We start from the raw sequence: 18990 nt of genomic DNA on the forward strand, positions 1-18990 counted from the left end.
TAAAAGGTCCGAGTACATAGTTCTAGAGCACCCCTTAGGCTACAGGTACTCTGCATTCGAAGAAGATCCCGCAGAATTGTATATTTCTTGAATAGCATTAAGGAATACAATTTAATCTCCACTTGACATCTCTCAAATAGCCTTGCCCTATGAACATAATATCTACATGCAACACTGATACTTAAAATGTATACTGACAATTAACAAATTTACCACTACTTTACTTTTAATGAGACGCATAATTATGTTCAGTGCTGGAAAACATATTTTCTACTATATTGGGTTGGAAATAAACACAATATGTTTGAAAACAATATTTAATAAATTACTTATTATGTTACAATATCACATTCTAAAACCTATAAATATTTTACACGTTTAATAGTACGGTAATTAAAAACATGGGCTTAAACTTAATTATAAAGAAACATAGCAGCATTAAGTATTATCACCTGAGGAAATATTTCAATCAATATTTTAACACCTGGTGAAGAGGGTAGATTCCAACCTTAGAAAAGGTGTATACTAATTTTTAACGATGTCTAATTAATCTGGATAATTGTCTAATAAATCAAAATCTACTATGACAATTGCCTGAAATCCTGTCATCCTTTTAATTTACATAAAACTGGTGTTTTGAAACTAGATAATAATACACATTTGTTAAAAATTTGAGCGATGCTTACACAACAACGCAAGCATGTTTACAATGACGTCGATAAAATATTCGATTGCGAGACTGCAACAAATCGAAATAATATAAACTATAATAAATATCATACTACTATCTATCAGTCAGTTATACAAGGTGTACCACTTTTTTTCCATTCACGCATCAAAACTAGTCTACTTCATAACTGAGAAATTTAAATTTATTCATAAAGCCATTTTATCTTATTAGAGGATTTGAAACTTAGAAATGACTTCTATAATCACTTGAACTGCTCGATTGACTTCTAGAACAGAAGACAAACAGGTATATTCAAATTATGGTACAATAATAAAAGTTATTCATATTAAATTCCAATCAGTCCGGAGCAGGCAATTTCCAGAACTTTGGCTTTTCCGCGAGGAATTTTAATTATTGGTACTAAGCACTGAGTATAAAAAATGCGTAAGTTTATTAAATCACAGTTAATGCTAAATATGGTTTCATTAACTGCACCAATTTACATTTTTGGCAAAGGTTCATACTTAGTTAAATTTATTCTATGCAATCGTATATTTTAGAACGTAGTTTATAATTTTATGTAATATAAGCCTAACACTCTCGTGTAACTGAAGTGTTATCTTATCATTCGTTATCTTGCACGTGTTAAGCCATTCGTTAAGATCTTCAACCAGAATCAGTTTTGTAATGAATAAGTCTTATTAATAGTGTTCAGTCTTTGTTTTGCAATTTATGTTGTACTATTCCGCTTGTTAAATACTATCATGAGAGGCTTTGCAGGTGATAATGCGAACGAGATACTCTTAAACTTGATGGGAACATCTGTATCCGAGGTGATACTGAAGCAATAATCCATTATCAGTGTAGCTAGAGCTGTCTTCACGTTCATCAGACCATACCTCTGTCCTGAAAGCACATTACCACTCCTGATCAATAAACACCTGTTGGAGTGAATTAAATCGAATTCTATTTTAATCAATTGCATTATAATATTAATTGTTTAATTATCTAAGATTCATGTGTACCACTTTTAAATCTTAGAACAAACATAAAACGAAATTCGATTTTGCAGTTGTTTTATTTATAATGTATACAGGCTATTTTTAATTGAATATTTCATTACAAAAAACTAAAAGAAATATAAACATTAAGTTTGTGCAAACGTCTATTTCGATGAAAATAAATGGTTTTAATTCAAATTCAAACTTCCTCCAACTCTACCCTACTTCTATTCTACCCACTAACTTTAAAAATCAAATTGCAAAATCCCATTATTTTTTTCGGCAAAAAAGTTTTATTTAGACAACTTTGACACATAGGGTACTGTGCCATTTAATTTATAAATTATTGTAGGGAGGGAGTAGGAGGGTTTATTCGGGGTTAACTTTAAGTGCATAAGATTTCCCCGAAAAAATGAACTTTACAGACAATTCTGTGTCTATACCTCGTTTACTATTTGAGTGTACATAAAGGTGAAAGTTTAAAAACAGCCTCTAATTTTATAACCAGTAAATAGTGTATTAAATTATTCATATTCCTTTTGCGCGTCTCTATGTACTTGTAAACTGAACCATTACTCAGCCTGAACACAATTTGTCAGCGCATGGGATACAACAGTTAAACACAGAAATGTTTCAAAAAATTGAAAGACTAGGTAAGATCAACTTAATTCCGCAAAGTTAACTGAACAAGGTTTCCAAAGGCCCAGAGGTCCTATAACCCTGTAGCTTTTAGAAGCCAACAATCCTATAATGATGTATAGATCTATACATCTCTAGATGTATTCTCTCTATACAAAATTTCGCATATGCCTGACGGTTCAATCTATTTCCAGAGGCCAGGATCTTCAGGGAAGTGAGAGAGCTCCCACACAGCAAAAGGACCAACATATTATTATGACGAAAGTTCTCTTAGCTCAAATCTTCATAAGACCGAGAGACTCAACGGCTGATACATCTCTGTGGCCTGAAGCTCCCATAAACAGGGAGCATACAATATCATCTTAGAACCAAGAAGGTTTTAGTAGCCGGATTCTCTTTATGCTTTAAGCTTCCGAGCCTTCATATATTGGAAGCTTCAAGCGACCAGAAGTTGTTATAGGCCGCAACAATTGGTACAATTGAGCCAGATGGTTGTATACATATATGATTTCCCTTAGAGGAAGAAAAATATATCAATAGCAGCTCTCAGGTACCGTATGGTCCCAGAGACTGAATGATCACTTTGATCAGGGACATTAGGAGAGTAGGTAGAATAATATCTGAATGATCTCAGAAGACAAATTCCCCTTGGGAATTATAATCTGTATGTGATTAAGAACTCAGAATTTCAGTGTTCCAAGTTTCTTACAGATTATGACAGATCTCTTTGATAACATTTTGATCGGTGAGAAAAAATCAAATTCATGTACACCGAATAGCGATGAAAATGTATGTAATATAAAAATAAGCTATTTAAATATTTAAAAAAGTTCTTTTTACCCATTTATAATTGCCTGATGAAACATTCTATGCGATTTCAGAATTAATTCTGGGAAGCTAAAAAATTATTAAACATAAATTCAAAAAGAATTTGAGCGTTCCGTTTCCTCTAATTCTATTCTCGTATTGACTAGAAGCTACTACTCACCCAAACACATCCTGGGCCCTTCACCAAAAGGCAGATAAACGCAAGGATGTTGTTGTTTCTTCATATTGTCTTTACTGAACCTCTCAGGACTGAATGTTTCAGGGTCCGTAAAGTACTTGGGATCGTGATGCAATGAGTATATAGGTAAAACCAACTCGATTCCTTTTTCTATTACTAGATCTGAATTTGGCACAACAAAGTTCTGCGTACATCTTCTTGTCAAAAAAGGAAATGGTGGATAGTGGCGTAGACATTCTGAAAAATATGTGTATATAGACTGCACATTAAGTAACATTCTATTAATATAATATAAGGCAATCATCATACATAAACATTCTATATTTGCAATTTAAGTGTGTGATATATAAAGGCCGCTTTCGAAGGCTGGCCATAACAAAGTAATACAATAGTTTGTATTATAATTACTAAAATACATACAAATACTAATTTTAAACGTTTTTTTTTTTAGTTCTTTTATTCATATACATTCATTTTAAAAAGAGGTGGATGAAAACTACATGGATTATAAATGATAAAATCATGTATTATAATGAGTTGTAAAATAAATAAGGAGTACGCCATACCACGTGTCACGTGACAGGCTTCGCTAATGCTGCATGCAAAATTTCAAATCTATAACTCATTTTACTCTTGAAATTTTCTGTGGAAAGATATATATATATATATATATATATATATACTAGCAGTTGCCCGCGGCTTCGCAAGCAAATTCTCGTTGAAAAGTACACTATATTCACGTATTCTTTTTCTATCACATTCTAAACAATGCTGAGATAATTGCAAGTCGTTCCTTCGTAAGCCTCTTGGGCGCATTATGAAGGTATGTACCATATTTCCTGCCTCTATCTTTCGTGGTTTTTTCTAGGTGTTAGGTAAGTTATTCGGAACAATTCATTTATATGGATGAATCTCGATAAACTAATTAGGTTATAAAGAATCAAATTCGGTCTGTTAAAATTAATTTTCTGACTAAGATATTTCCAGTATTCTTGAAAAGTATGCCTTCAAGTAAATGTATCAACCAAAATCAATTTCTATTATAAAGCGTCTTCTTTTGGCTCTTTCGATTTACCTTCGATCTAAACAAATTCTATTACCTTATGTGGAAACATTCACGGATTTGTACAATTAGGTTGTTTTCGTAATTATCGTTTAATAGTATTTTCATTGCATTAGATAGTTTATTGATCATTCGTGCAATCTAAATTTAAAATTAGGCAATGACGTCTTCTATGCAACCTGCATTACACTACTGATCAAGCACTTTACAATAAAAATGTTCTAAATTTTAAATGTAAACAAATTTTTCTGCTTCTTTGATGAACTTCAGCTGAAAGTATCATCTATTAAGTATCAGTTCGCGTTGTATTACGTGTCGTAGCGCAGTCTGTCGGATCCAATATAAAACACTCCAACATCAGCTACAATTTATAATTTAAAAAAATAACTAAATAAACTATTTAAATTGCACCAAATTGTGAATCTGAACCATTCTCGATTCCCCTTCAACACACACACACAAAATTTCATCAAAATCGGTCCAGTCGCTTAGAAGGAGTTAAGTCACATACACACCAATACAATAAATAAATAAATATATATACACACACAACTAAACATATAGACTAAAAGAAATGTTTACATCCCATCGACAGAAAAAAGAAAAATTGTGTTATCTTCGAACGATAAAATTTGTTAACGCTCAGGCAAATATCTTGGTTAGACATACACTATCATATAACTCATTCTTGTTTACGTACAAAGTAGGTTTCATGCAAAATTAAAGGTGTATATATGAAATCTTTCTCGAGGTATGTTACCACATGGTACATTCACATTTTTGTTCATTGAGTTAGGTTTCATATCAGTATTCAAATAATAAAAGTTTCGGAAATCTAGGGAGTGTACAGCAACAAATAGTGCGCTGAACCTGAATCTGTTTTAATTTACAAACACTCAATTTTTGTATGAAAGTGTCATATGTGACAACTTATATTTCTTTACAAATTTTATTTAATGTGCTTCTTTCTCGTTGACATCATGGTTACCCATTGGTGAGTTAGTTTTTGAGATACATTGCGGACATACATAGACAGAGAGACAGAAATTTTTCCATCCCCACGAACAATAACTTATTACTGATTATCTGGTCCATGTAAGACATCTCCTGCAAGGCTAGATAGGACATTTCACTATCATGCCTGTCCAGGATCTGATACACTTCGCAGTGATTCTTGCCTTGTATATTGCTGTTATAGTCTATCTTATATATCCATTAGAAAACTGTATATCTTACCGCTGATTACCTGGTCCATGTAAAACATCTCCTGAACGGTCAGATAGCATATTTCAACATCCTGCCTGTCCAGGATCTGATACACTTCGCAGTTATTCTTGCCTTGCATTTTGCTGTTATATTCTAGCTGTATATATCCATTGGAAAACTGTATAACTTACCGCTGATTACCTGGTCCATGTAAGACATCTCCTGCAAGGCCAGATAAGACATTTCACCATCATGCCTGTCCAGGATTTCCTGCACTTCGCAATAAAGCTTGTCTTGTATTCTGGTATTACATGCCAATTCGTATAGGCAAAAAACAATAGTGTTTACAGTTGATTCAGATCCAGCTAGTACGAAAAGGAATGTTTCAGCCGTAATTTCTTCAATTGTCATTCCTGAAATCCCAAATGTATACATGACACGAAATATTACTTCAGAAATTACCTATTTAATGTACCGTATGTTATTTACATTAATTTGATTTGTATAAATGGTACTAGCTGAATTTAACTTCATTATATGTACCAGCTTATATAATGGTACTAGCTGGTACATATATATATATATATATATATATATATATATGCAAATAGATTTGCGCGATATGGCATGTATTTGGTTTCTATACTCAATTGTTTTTGTCATCAGTTAATAAAATCTCAATACTGAACCTTGTTTCATCCAATCCCTTTTACCACTCAACAAACTAAAAATATTGAGATATCTTGAGGCACTGTACTTACTAACTGATACTTTCATTTTAAGAACTACAGCATTTAAACAGTTCAAATTATATTATTTTAAACTAATCTAATCGGTGTTATTATTTACATTTTTTAATTCTAGTATTGTTGTTTTCTAATGTTCATACTTTTTGTATATTTAATGAAGAATAGTATGTGTAATCTATATTGTATAATGAGTGAAAGTAAGTTAAAACAGTACATATAATACATTTTACCATCTTCTTCTTATTGGAAACTAAATGTTTAATTTATGAACAAACGCTCCAATAAATGACGAATTTTTATTTTTGTGAGGCCTTTCGTGCTCAATAAACACATGTGGGTCTCACGAAAGGCCTCATAAAAATAAAAAATTGTCTTTTATTTTAGTTTTTGTTCATAAATTAAGCAGTATATATAATTACATTTTTTCAAAAATGTTACTCTTTCAAAAACATAATATTTACTGTACTAAACTGATACTGAATATTGATGATTTCATTAAAATAGTTTTATTTTGAGTTTAAATGGGGATTAACTCATTTCCAATACAAGCTAAAGCATTCTTTAAATTATGAAATAAATTTTAAGTGTATGCAAAAGAGTAAGTTCTTTTCAATCACAATGCCTAAAATTAATGTAAAATATAGAATCAGTACTTAAGTTTACGCGGGATATTACTTGCATATGTAAAGAGATAGGGTAGAGTACAAGAGAGATAAATAAAGCTTTAAAAAATAATTAAGGCAATTGAGTGCGAGAATGTTAAACATTCAGATAAAAGAAAAAATGAAGGAGGTCCAAAACTTGTCCATTTTTCTTTCAGCCTAGGAACGACTTATAAAATATTGAGGATATTGAGGAGAAACAATATTAAAATTGTATTCGAACCAACTCAAAATTTGAAGAGCTGTTTGAGACCATCATTCCAATGAGTATTCCTTTGAGTCTACAAACTTGCATATAGTTTTTGTTCAGTATTAAATGGAAAAACAAAAGCTCATTCAAAACCAAAAATGGAATAGTTTTTTTTTCCAAATTAAAGTACTTATGTACTTATTAACGGAAAACTATTACATACAAGTACATCACAATATGCATTAATTTTTTTACATACTCGTATATTACCTATATATTACTCGCATTGCAGCAGACAACAACTTTGCCCATGCAAAACAACTATCGTGCACAAGAGGCATCCAATTCCAAAAAAATCCAGCATATTGCAACCAATATCAGTACTATAAGTAATATAAATAACAATCATATTAACAATAATCATAATAATATAGTTAATATAAAAAACCATAAGAACAGTTAACGTAAATATATCTATAAGTATTAAAAAGAATATATTGTGCTACATTCAATAATAATCAACAACATTAATTATGCACATCAAGTTGAAACATTTCTTATTGTTATTCAAGAATTAACAGTACAAGAAACTTTAGAAATAATAAAAGATAGACAATAGATTTCGCAAAGAATATGACGTCAAATTTTATAGAAGCTGGCAATCAGTAAATTCCCGTACATACGGTTCTGTATTATTGGCAGCTTCCGTTTAACATTTGTTGAAAATGCCTCTCCATAGTGAAACCAAAATATTTAAGAATTGTATTCTCAGTATGAACCGGATATACTTAGGCGTTAAAGATTTTTAGTTGCTAGATATTTAAACCGGTTTACATTGCAAGTAGCCTAACTACAATCTTGCAAAATTTTATTAACTTGAGACCGTATATCATTGTATAGTAAGTGTTTCATTGACACTATCTGAAGAGTAGTTTTGTGTAATTTTTATGTTGCCAAAGTGACTAAGTATGGAGATTACCTGTGTTTTGGTTGGCTATGCCTCATAAATAACTATGTTCACAACTTGATAACTACCAATTTCATGAAACCAGCTAAGTTGTGATTTATGTTACTTTCAATGAGAAATATAATAATTGTCGTTCATAATTATAGCAATAACAGTAGCTATAAAACGTTTGATATAGACATTGAATTATAATTTCCCGACCAACTAAGTGCAAGACTTTGATTAGCCAATTATTTCTAGTTTTCAATTATACAACAATTTTATTTATGATCAAATATATTAAGAAAATATTTGACTGCCGAGTCAAATATAGTATTTTTATTATTTAAAAATTGTGTTATATACAAGTATGTTAAACTATGCATGCTCTAATGGTATGAACATTAATATAAGATATTAGCAACAAATTTGACTACCAAAGTGGATGCATAAAATTTTTAGTGTTTAGTGTGTACATTATAGTTTTAATAAGTTAAAGTTACTGTAAACACCTTGATTTAAAACACTAACATTCTAAAAGCTAATTTAAGCTTGATTTGAAACACTAAATTTCTAGAAGCAAATTATATTATATTATCATTATAATATGGGTAATTACAAAATTAATATTGCAAATTATATTATACCTTCTATTATATATACCTTCTCTTCTACATGAGTTGCGAGTTGTTTGAGAGGCCATAGGTTTCTCGCCATCTTCTAGGATGCTTTGGTTTTGTCTAAGTTTAATCAATAAGTCCAGAAAATCAAATTTGGATATGTTGTGCTTTTCTCTAAACTCGATAGCTGATCGTATTACTCCAGTGAAGAATTTGGTGATTGATTGATCCACAATGTTAATGCAGTAGTACTTTTCAAATAGTGCAGGAAATGAGCAGTACAAAAATATTTTTAAAATCGCGGATTTGTCAATTTCTGTACTTTTCATTGCCATAGCAAAAAATTCTGAATTATCAGATGAAAGAGAATTACTTTCTACACCGAATGCACATAATGCAATAACATCAATAATATAACGAGTTAAAACATCTTTTACATCCACAACATTATTTTGTTCAGTATACCTTTCTACAACCTTCCTCAAAACATCACTGCATTGTTTCACTAAGAAGAACATCATCTTCATCTTTGCAGCGGAATATGCAGGGGAAAGCTTTAATCTCGTATCTTTCCATTTTTGACCACTCAAAAAATAAATATTTTTCATTATGTACTCTTTAGGATGCCCGGAAACATCTCCATGGTCGGTGAAGTTATTAAAATGTTTTGTCAGAATAAGTCTTACGAGCTCAGGATCTTTGATAATGATCGCTGGCGTTCTTATGCAAACAAATCCCACATAACGTTCGTCTTTGAATTCTTTATAGATTTCGTCAAGTTTTACAGCTGAACAACTGCTTCTCGGGATGAGTTCCTTGATGGATCCAAACGGGAAAACTGCTGGAATATGAGGAATACGCCTTTCCTCCCAATAGCCATAGTTTTTGACAAAATACAAATATAATACCCAAAATATCAAAAGAGACGCATAAAGTACTTCAACCGATCCACTTTCAATGAAGACGCCCATTCTGAAACATCAAAGTTAAATTATAATGTCTGATAGAATTATTATAGTTTCTTTTATATTACATAAATATTTTATACATATTACGTAAGTCTCAAACTCAAAAATAGTAGGATGATACGGTGCTACTACTTTTATGTAGAGTTATAATTATTGTACGTAATTGTTTAAACAATACATATAAATAATTTGCATAATATTTGTATTGGCAAGATCATGACTGTAATTTTTAACGTAACTTTAAGAAAATCAGCATAAATATTCTAAACTTATAAAATTAAATGGCCAAATATGTTAGTGTAGAAGCTCTTTTCCTCTCTTTATTTTAATTGCTATTTTTATCTATTCGGTGTCAGTTATTAGGTATTAAGTATGTCTTTGACGTTCGTTTAATTACTATGTGTTTGCCTTCAGTCTTGTGAACCCGTATGTTGAAATTAGTCATTCGCGATCTTACAGTAATGTTCCTGCTCTCAAAAGAATGTTGGATTAATTTATAAAAACTCAATCAAGAGTGCAATTAACACCTACCTGGCCTTATACTTTTGAACTTGTGTCTGCTACACAAAACAGGTATCTGCTGATATGGACAATATGCTAGTGCAAAGTTGCAGACACTGCAGACAAATATGTACGGGTTTATTACTTATTGTTAATTTTGGACACAAAACAACAACATAAAGTGAAGGAACTCTTTCTAATATTTACCGTTTGGCACCAGGATAAAAGAAAAATTGTTATACTCCTTTAAAAAAGTGAATGCAAAATTTATTTAATATTAAATATATAATTTCATCATAGCCTACGTTATTCATGCCAATAAGACAGGAAGACGGAGTTATCACTTATTTCTTTAAGTTATTAAAAGGTCTCCAGGTTAGAATAATTCAGCGTTGGTGTCAATTTCTTCCTTTGCGATTACTTGTGTCTTATTCATTCAGATACCCGCAAAGGCTAGAGGCTTAAACCACCAAAATTGTCTTAACCCTGTCCTCCCACAAAAATGTTTCTGTTTAAGAGAAACTGTTTTTGTATTATAACCTAACTGTAGGTCCGGACCTAAGTGATAAAAGTGTGTTATTTATTTACTATAATAACATCAGAAATCCAAAATATTCTTTTCTTGCCATTCATAACTATTCATGCCATTCGTAACTTTTGTCATGCTACCAGTGGGGTTGTTCTCCCGTTAAGAATTATTTATGGAATTTTAGAATTTTATGTTTTTAGTAGCTTAACTGGTATTTTTCATTGGCCTTTTCACCCACAAAACTTGACTTTAAACTGTGTTAGATCATTTGTTTTGCACGTATTCTTAATTTAGCTTTAATTGGAACCACCTGAAATATGACAAATAGCCCGGGCAATACATGTCCTTAAATTTATTGAATATGTCTTTCGTAACATTATGTAATTAATATTATAATTCAGCACTGTGTTTACGCCACTTAGATATGTTTCAAATTTTGAAGGTATTACTCTAAGGTAATTTTGTAGATGTCTATACACTTCAGCAAAATTAGAATTTCTTTGGAAAATACTTTCGATTTAATCTCAACCCACCATAAGGGCATACCTAAAAGGTGGGAGGTATATTTACTTTGAACCTCCCTCTGTTTGGGTCCAGACACGCTTCCAGCACCATCTGTGGAGAAAAGGGGTTTTAACAACCGGGGTAATGGAGTTTCAGGGCTATCGGACCGAGGGTGGCGTCTTGTCAATTGGGACCAATCTGTACGTCTAACAATAGCCGTAAAACTGAAAAATATATTGTAGTCTCTGACATTTTACCTTCTGAACTAAAATAGAGAATTTCCGAAACAATAGAATAAATAGTTTTATGATAAAAGTCAGTTACTGATAGTAGTGGAACGCCTAACATATGAAATTCGTACACATTATCTAGTTTTTTAACATAAATAATTTTATTTACTAGGAATCCATTGAACACTTTTTCACAAAATAAGTTCTCTAGTCATTTTACAATTTAATAAATATAAATCAATAAAATAGCATGCAGAATAAAAATAATGAAAATTTTACATTTAAGTACATTTTTGAGTATATATCGTTTTGGTATAATAAAATCTCTTATCGTTTATGGTTTTCTTATAAATACAATAAATATTGGCATTTATTAGTAAATCAGAACATCGAGTATCCAAGATATAAGTTCCTACAAAATTAAATCAAACTTTTGGACATTTATAGCTTATAATATACATATACATGTATTTGTTATTATTAACTAATTTTTAAAAGATTAACTAATTATTTTTCTACTAATTTACACTACAATTTCAGAAAACAATAATATTATAACAATACAGACTCAAAACTTAATTGTATGAAACTCTATATTCAAGCAAAATCTATAAATTAATAGATTACAGTGTATTATGTACAAATTTTAAAGAAAATGTGTGATAACTTTCAATTTTTGTGAGTATTGTAAGTATTTCAAATAGTTTTAAAATAAAGCATATATATGGTAATTTTATTTTCAACCTAAGAGACAAAACGTCAAATAAATCTAATTTACAATTATGTTTAAGAACAAGTATGTACTTCAAAAAGTGCGTTCAATAGTAACCTTCAAAGCCGTAGATTTTACATAACGTAGTGCATACGTCTATCAATATCCAAATACTATAATGTAGGGCATAGAAAATATAACAAATATATAAAAACGTAAATTTTACTCTATGAAACGCTAATGTAAAATGTACATTAAACATTATAATGTAGAAGACAATATCTATTTTATATCTTAATTTTTATTTGTAAGTGTGATATAAATCTGTTATTATATATTTTAGTAAATACTTCTAAATATATTTCGCAAATATACATCGTTCTCAGATTCGTGAGGTTATCATGGAGTTGTCAGATGTCTTTCTGTGCCCAGAGGTACGAAGCCTCAACTCCTTGCTACAACTCGGGGAACGAATAGATATTTTTAATTTCTAGGACCCTTTGCCTTTTAATTCTTTCCGATTAACATCCAAATGTTTATCGTACTGTATTACTTCCATTTTTGTCTTTTAAGAAATATAAAACTACTCTAATTAAACGTAGTATTATTCTAGCCAAATCTATTTTTGTTTCAGCATTTAACTTTTTACGTGATTATTCAGAGAGATGACTTTGTAGAATTATGTATCTTTACAAATGAGTTTGGAAATCTTACGTTGGCCATCCACATGGACCAAAATAAAAATGACTCCGGTTTTCGAGTTAACAGTGCAATTGTTATCAGCTGCAAATTATCGGTAAACCTCTTCCAGAAGCCAAAGTCCGAATATGGTAACAGCCAATTCAGCCACATACTTGTAAATAGATGTCTCTTGGATTTTTAAGACAAACTTAGGAGGCGATAACAGTTGATAAAATCTTATCAATTTTGGAATAATAATTACATCTTCCATTTACTTACAATGCAATAGTACAAGAGCAACTATACAGGACATATAAAATAGTTCATACATGGCCATCTGTTAAATTCTTTGTTTGAAGGTTATTTTTGACGATGGAAGGATTGTGAAGGAAACAGGATTTTTCGGGACATTTGCCATCGTTCAGTGAAACAAGAAATCAGGAACACTACGTTTCGAGATCTGCAAACTGATCTCTTCTTTAGGTAAAGAACTAACCTAATACATAATTACAAACTACTGTAGGTTAAAATAAACAAATCTTACCAAAGCGTTGTGGCACACCTAAGTCAGGAAGCACAACCACCATGTTGTTTGTCAACTTCACTAACTATATAAACATGCACTTAATAATAAACTATACACAATACTAATCATTAAATCTGAACTACGGAATACAGATTACAATACGTCTTCATTCGTCTACTAACCACCTACGACTGACCAGAGGGCACTAGCCAATGGTAATCGTCACGGCAGACAAAAACAAGATGGCGGAAATAAAAAGGAAGGGAGACAGGAATGGGCCCTTTCGTTATTATTGGTTCATGCGAGATGAACTTCTTAAAACCATATTGTGACTCCGAATTGGTTTATTACAAATATTTGATCCGTTTGATACTTTTGGTTTTCTCTTTAGTTCATTTTTTAGAATTGGCAACCAAAGCAGCCTAATCTCGACTGATGGTTGACTGATTGGTTGGTCTGCCAATTTAATGTATGTTGCCTCAATCAATTTCCTTTTGAAGAAATATGATTCCCGATGTATTATGTTGGCTTCATCCCAATTCATATGATGTTCTTCGGACCAACAATGGTGTGCAATTTTTGACTTTTCTGTGATACCCTTTCTCGTGTTTTCTTTGTGCTCTTTTATCCTTACGTTTAGTGGTCTTTTTGTCTCGCCTATGTATTCCCTATTGCAACTACATTTTATACTGTAAACACAGTTTTTGGAATCCTGTGTGCCATTTTTTGGTTTTGTTTTTGCGAGACTTTGTCTAAGAGTGTTGTGTGTTTTAAACGCGGTTCTAATGTTGTACTTTCTACCTACTCTTCTAATTTTCTCATATAATCCCGGCACATAAGGGATTGACATAAACGCAAATTTATCACAATTCTGTTTTTCTGACTCAGGAATTATTCTTCTGGTTCGTTTGCACTCATTTATTACTAATTGAGGGTATCCATTGCTTCTGAGATCCGATTCAACTTTCTTAAATTCCTCTTTTAATCCATCTTTATCTAAGCACAAGCTCTTTGCTCTATCAAACAACGAGTAAGCTACTCCTTCTTTGACAGATTTTTGATGGTTGGATTGATAATTTAAATATTTTCCTGTGTATGTTATCTTTCGAAAAACAGTTTTCTTAAGGACATCCCATCTCTTAATACTCACACATCCAAAAAAGGGAAGCTTGTTTTGGACTTCCACTTCCATTGTGAGGCGGATGGAAGGAAAAATACTATTAATGTGATTCAAAAAATTATTTAATTCAATGTCTCCATGAGAAAAAATAACAAAGGTATCATCCACATACCTCCACCAAATCTTCGGTGTGAACTGAGCTGAAGCCAAAGCTTTTCGCTCAAATTCCTCCATAAAGATATTGGCGAAAATAGGAGACAGTGGAGAACCCATTGCCATCCCCCTCATCTTGACGATAAATTTTACCCTCTAACTCAAAATAATTGCATTGAGTGCATAGTTCTAACAGTTCCATAATTACTGGCACGGGAAGTTTAGTTCTATCCTCTAATGTTTGGTCTTATTTGAGATGTGATTTAATAATTCCGAGAGTTTCTGGAACTGGTACATTTGTAAATAGACTTTCAACATCAAAACTTACCAGTTTGTCAGTTTCAGTCAACTTTAGGGATTCTGACTTCTCTACAAAATCCCTGGAATTTTTTATGAAAGATTCAGTTTTTCCTACCAATGTCGTTAAGGTGTCCAAGGGGACTTTAGATAATTCCCTGCAAGGCGAATCACGAGAACTAATGATGGGCCGGAGAGGGATGGTAGGTTTGTGGATTTTGGGAAGGCCATACATATGGGGGATTTTGGAGTGATGAGGAATTAATTTAGATCTAAATTTATCTGAAAAAAATTCTTTGTGTTTTCTTAAAGTGTTTGCTACTTTGCGTTCAAATGAATCAGTCGGGTCTTTATTTAAAACTGTATATTTGCCAGTATTTAAAGTTTCCGCAATCTTTTCTTTATACGCTACTGAGACAAGTACAACAGTAGCGTTGCCTTTATCGGCTCGTAAGATGTTGACCGTGTCGTCTTTCCCAAGGATCGACATGGTCTTTTTCTCCTCTATTGTCAAATTGGATTTTGTGGGAGGAATTTTTCTGAGTAAAAGACTGGCCTCAAAACGAAACCGGTCACCCTGTTCTTCAGATAACTGTGAAACAGCCGACTCGATTCCAGTTACGAAATCAAGTGCCTTTGCCGATTTTTGTACCACAGAAAAGTTTAAACCCTTGGATAAGACTGATATTTCCGCTTCATTGAGGATTTTTGAAGAGAGGTTGATTACATTTTTATTATTTGCATCCGTATTCACCTGGCCATCTTTAGGCAAATAACATTTTTTGGGCCTAATTTTTTCTTTTTAGGTTAGTTCTTTACCTGAAGAAGAGATCAGATTGCAGTCTCGAAACGTAGTGTTACTGATTTCTTGTTTCACTGAACGATGGTAAATGTCCCGAAAAATCCTGTTTCCTTCATCTGTTAAAATTTGTATTTAAATCATAAACAATACAAAATATCAATTTTAGAGATAATGTTCATATCAAGAAGTATGACTTCAATCAAACTAGTTATAAAAATAATATGTATTTCTTAAGTAAACTATACTTTAAAAAAATATGATGTGAAAAAATAAAATGTTCTTCTCTAAAATATAAATTTTAGAAAGATATTTTTTGCAATGTAGGATAACCTCGAAAAACGTAATTTTGTCCCAAACTCTTTGAACCTCTGTGCGGAGCTCCGTAGCCAAAATTTAACAACTTTATGACGCACTGGTGTTGTATGGATTATAGCCATTTAATTTGTTAACGCTCCATTAATGGTATAAACGCTGGAATGATAACCAACTACAGAATTTGAGTAACTTAAAAGCCAAGGTACCCAGCCCATACTTAATTTTAAATCACCTATAGTAATATAATCACATTTTTAACAATGTTTTAAATATATCCCACCGTTTATTTTAAAACTCAACCAAATTGGCCCCTGTTTGATTTTTATTATTTTTTTTATAATTTTTATCAGTCAAAAAATATCGACCATTATGACTTTAGCGCCGTATTATATTTTTAAGCAGGTGAAAAATATATGCTTATTAACAGTCTTTATGAATGTTTCAATAAGTATCATTTAATATTTAAAGGCACATTTTAATTTATTTTAGTATTTACTACAAGAGCTTCCACATTTCACTTCCAGGATAAACAGAGGAAACCATGTTCCAGAGCTCAGCATTCTCCCTTGTCCCAAAACCCGAGATCTTCTCAAGCAAGAGAACGTTAAGGCAGGCATCAGTAGCATTCAGAGGCTGTTTACTCCAGAGGCCACAACTACAGGAAGTCTAAAGTTCTCCTACGGAATATAAATTTCACAGAACGAAAGCTTCTAGGCGGAGGAAACTTTGAGGCCCAAATCTCTCATATACCAAAAATATATCTTATTTACATGAGGGTATGTATAAACATGCCTATGAGTAATTGTGGATCACCAAAATAGTAAACGGTTATATAACAAAACCATTTTTGATCCTGGAACGTAATTTTTTACTTCTGAGGCATATTATCATTATCTACATTATTGCATAAAACGTTTAGACCACGTTTGTCTAAAATAAAAGCTATTACAAGAGCGCATGAATAACAATGTAGAAATGTAGACTTGTATGAGCTCTGAGGCTACACCATGTTTACGTCGAACTATTAAAAATTAAATACTGAAATTTAGTAAACTTTATCATGTATTTAAGCATTTATGCCGAGATGTGTTTAGATCGTTTCAGAATTGTAGGAGTAATTGTGATATAACAGTATTTTTTTCAAAGGTAAATAAAAATTTTATCTCTTTCTGGCATATCTTAGATTAAACCAACTATTACAACTAATGTTATCTAGAATATTCTTACTTCTTTACAAACAAAAGACTTGTTTTATCTCATTTCATAAATAGTTTGAATCACATTAGGTTTGAACTGTAGTAAACTGTTAGGTTAAAAATTTATAATAAATTTACAAATGTTTAAGCAGTCATGGGGTTCTTTTAGATATATTTGCATACAACCAGTGCAACAGTTATATTATAAATTTATCTTAAAATAGCGTGTCTTGCATAATTTGCTTTCATTATTTAACAATGCTTAGTAATATATAATTGTAAAATATTACTAATCATATTTGTACTCATAATTTGTACTCATACTTGTTTAACAAATCTTGCCAGTCGTATTTTGACTTGGAACACATTTTTTTATGTCCATTTGGCGTCTTTAAAATTTAGCTCTATTATTAGCTTACTCATGTTACTCTACGTTATTTGTACTTCAGTTGCAAAAATAACAAGAATACAACAGAACGTAATCTGATAGAGGAAATAGAAATTTACAAAACATGCCATTCTTACTTGTTATATCTATTTCAATGATTATGAAACAAACGTTCCAAGAATACTTTAAACTGTTTATACTTTAACCTTTGATAATAAAATATTTTTATTAGTCTTCGTTTCTAACTCTGTTATTAAATGGCTTATAATATACATTTTATGAATACAAGAGCTAGGAAAAGTTAGTAACGGTTGTTATATAACGAAATTCTTTTAACATTTTAATGTAAACTCACCTTATTAACTATCTCGTCTATTACGAAAATAGACTCACAAAACAATGTAGTAATCAACTCACATTAACTGACACACATCCAGTAACACACGTAACTCTCAGGCGACTGCATTATAGACTTCCCCCACCCAGTTACTTAATCTGAACAATTGGTCCACTTAGAGAAAATGGCCGTGTCACTCTTATCATACAGTGTGGCCTCAAGTGAGTTTGGTTCATTAGTCGTTGTATCTATTTTAAAATTAATATCAACTGAATCATGAACTTTTAACTAAAATGAGAAAACGCATTATCCCCTCGCTTGATGAGAGTTAATGGTGGTGGATGTTTAATATGGCATAGTAATAATTTATGCAGAATATGTATAGCATATTTTGGGAGTTAGGAGCTTGTGTTATATTTATCACATCCCGCAAAATCTAATCATGCACAGTTTTAGTTTCGGTTAGTAAGTTTTTATGTAACTAAAAAAGTTGTTTTTTGAAGCAATGTTTTAGTGAACGGGTGTTAAGAAGGAACAGGCGATGTATGATAAGTTATTCTGGGATTTCTATAAATGTTATGTATTAATTTGCTATTCAATGTTTCATGGTTAACTTTTATTGGTTGTTCTATTGATTAATATTGTTATTATTTCAATGTTCCATATAACTTTCCATTTAGGAGTGAGCTTTTTAAATTGATCTAATTCAATAGTGAGTGTTGATTTTATTAGTGGCATCTACTACATAGAGAAATTTCTCCATAGCACGTTGTTCTCTCTACATTTCCTAAGAAGTTAACACACATTTCGCATAAATTTCTGACCTCATATAAATTACTGTGATTGATCTTTTTGAACTTTGACATACATTTTCTCATTTGATTTGTTATTGATATTCAATAGTTATTTCATAGTGGTATCAAAGAAGGAGAAAAGTTACCTTAGATATCAAAATATTACATCTACCAAGAGGAAGGGC

At 31.4% G+C, this 18990-nt stretch overlaps 1 protein-coding gene across 3 annotated transcripts; it reads right to left on the minus strand.

The window, feature by feature from the left end:
• Window positions 1-301: 301 nt before the first annotated feature.
• Window positions 302-18150, minus strand: LOC124362811 (probable cytochrome P450 6a13). Of its 3 annotated transcripts, XM_046817638.1 has the most exons (5): window positions 18030-18135; window positions 8796-9724; window positions 5777-5998; window positions 3299-3553; window positions 302-1576 (listed from the first exon to the last, which is right to left on the minus strand). In XM_046817638.1, exons 2-5 carry the CDS (start codon window positions 9721-9723, stop codon window positions 1401-1403), a joined length of 1581 nt encoding a protein of 526 aa, XP_046673594.1. In that variant the 5' UTR covers window position 9724; window positions 18030-18135; the 3' UTR covers window positions 302-1400. The 3 variants fall into 3 exon arrangements, with proteins under 3 accessions (XP_046673594.1, XP_046673596.1, XP_046673595.1); XM_046817640.1 differs by lacking the exon at window positions 8796-9724 and having other exon boundaries at window positions 18030-18150; XM_046817639.1 differs by lacking the exon at window positions 18030-18135 and having other exon boundaries at window positions 8780-9724.
• Window positions 18151-18990: the final 840 nt, after the last annotated feature.

This window comes from Homalodisca vitripennis, chromosome 5, assembly GCF_021130785.1.
Source record: "Homalodisca vitripennis isolate AUS2020 chromosome 5, UT_GWSS_2.1, whole genome shotgun sequence".
Lineage (NCBI taxonomy): Eukaryota > Metazoa > Arthropoda > Insecta > Hemiptera > Cicadellidae > Homalodisca > Homalodisca vitripennis.

What these genes read in the sequence shown, in the direction of transcription:
- LOC124362811 (XM_046817638.1), bottom strand. Translation starts at nt 9,723, where the DNA reads ATGGGCGTCTTCATTGAAAGTGGATCGGTTGAAGTACTTTATGCGTCT. An exon ending in CAACTCATGTAGAAGAGAAG is followed by an intron (nt 5,999 to 8,795) that starts GTATATATAATA and finishes TTGGGATTTCAG; the next exon opens with GAATGACAATTGAAGAAATT. An exon ending in AGGGCCCAGGATGTGTTTGG is followed by an intron (nt 1,577 to 3,298) that starts GTGAGTAGTAGC and finishes ATGTGCTTTCAG; the next exon opens with GACAGAGGTATGGTCTGATG.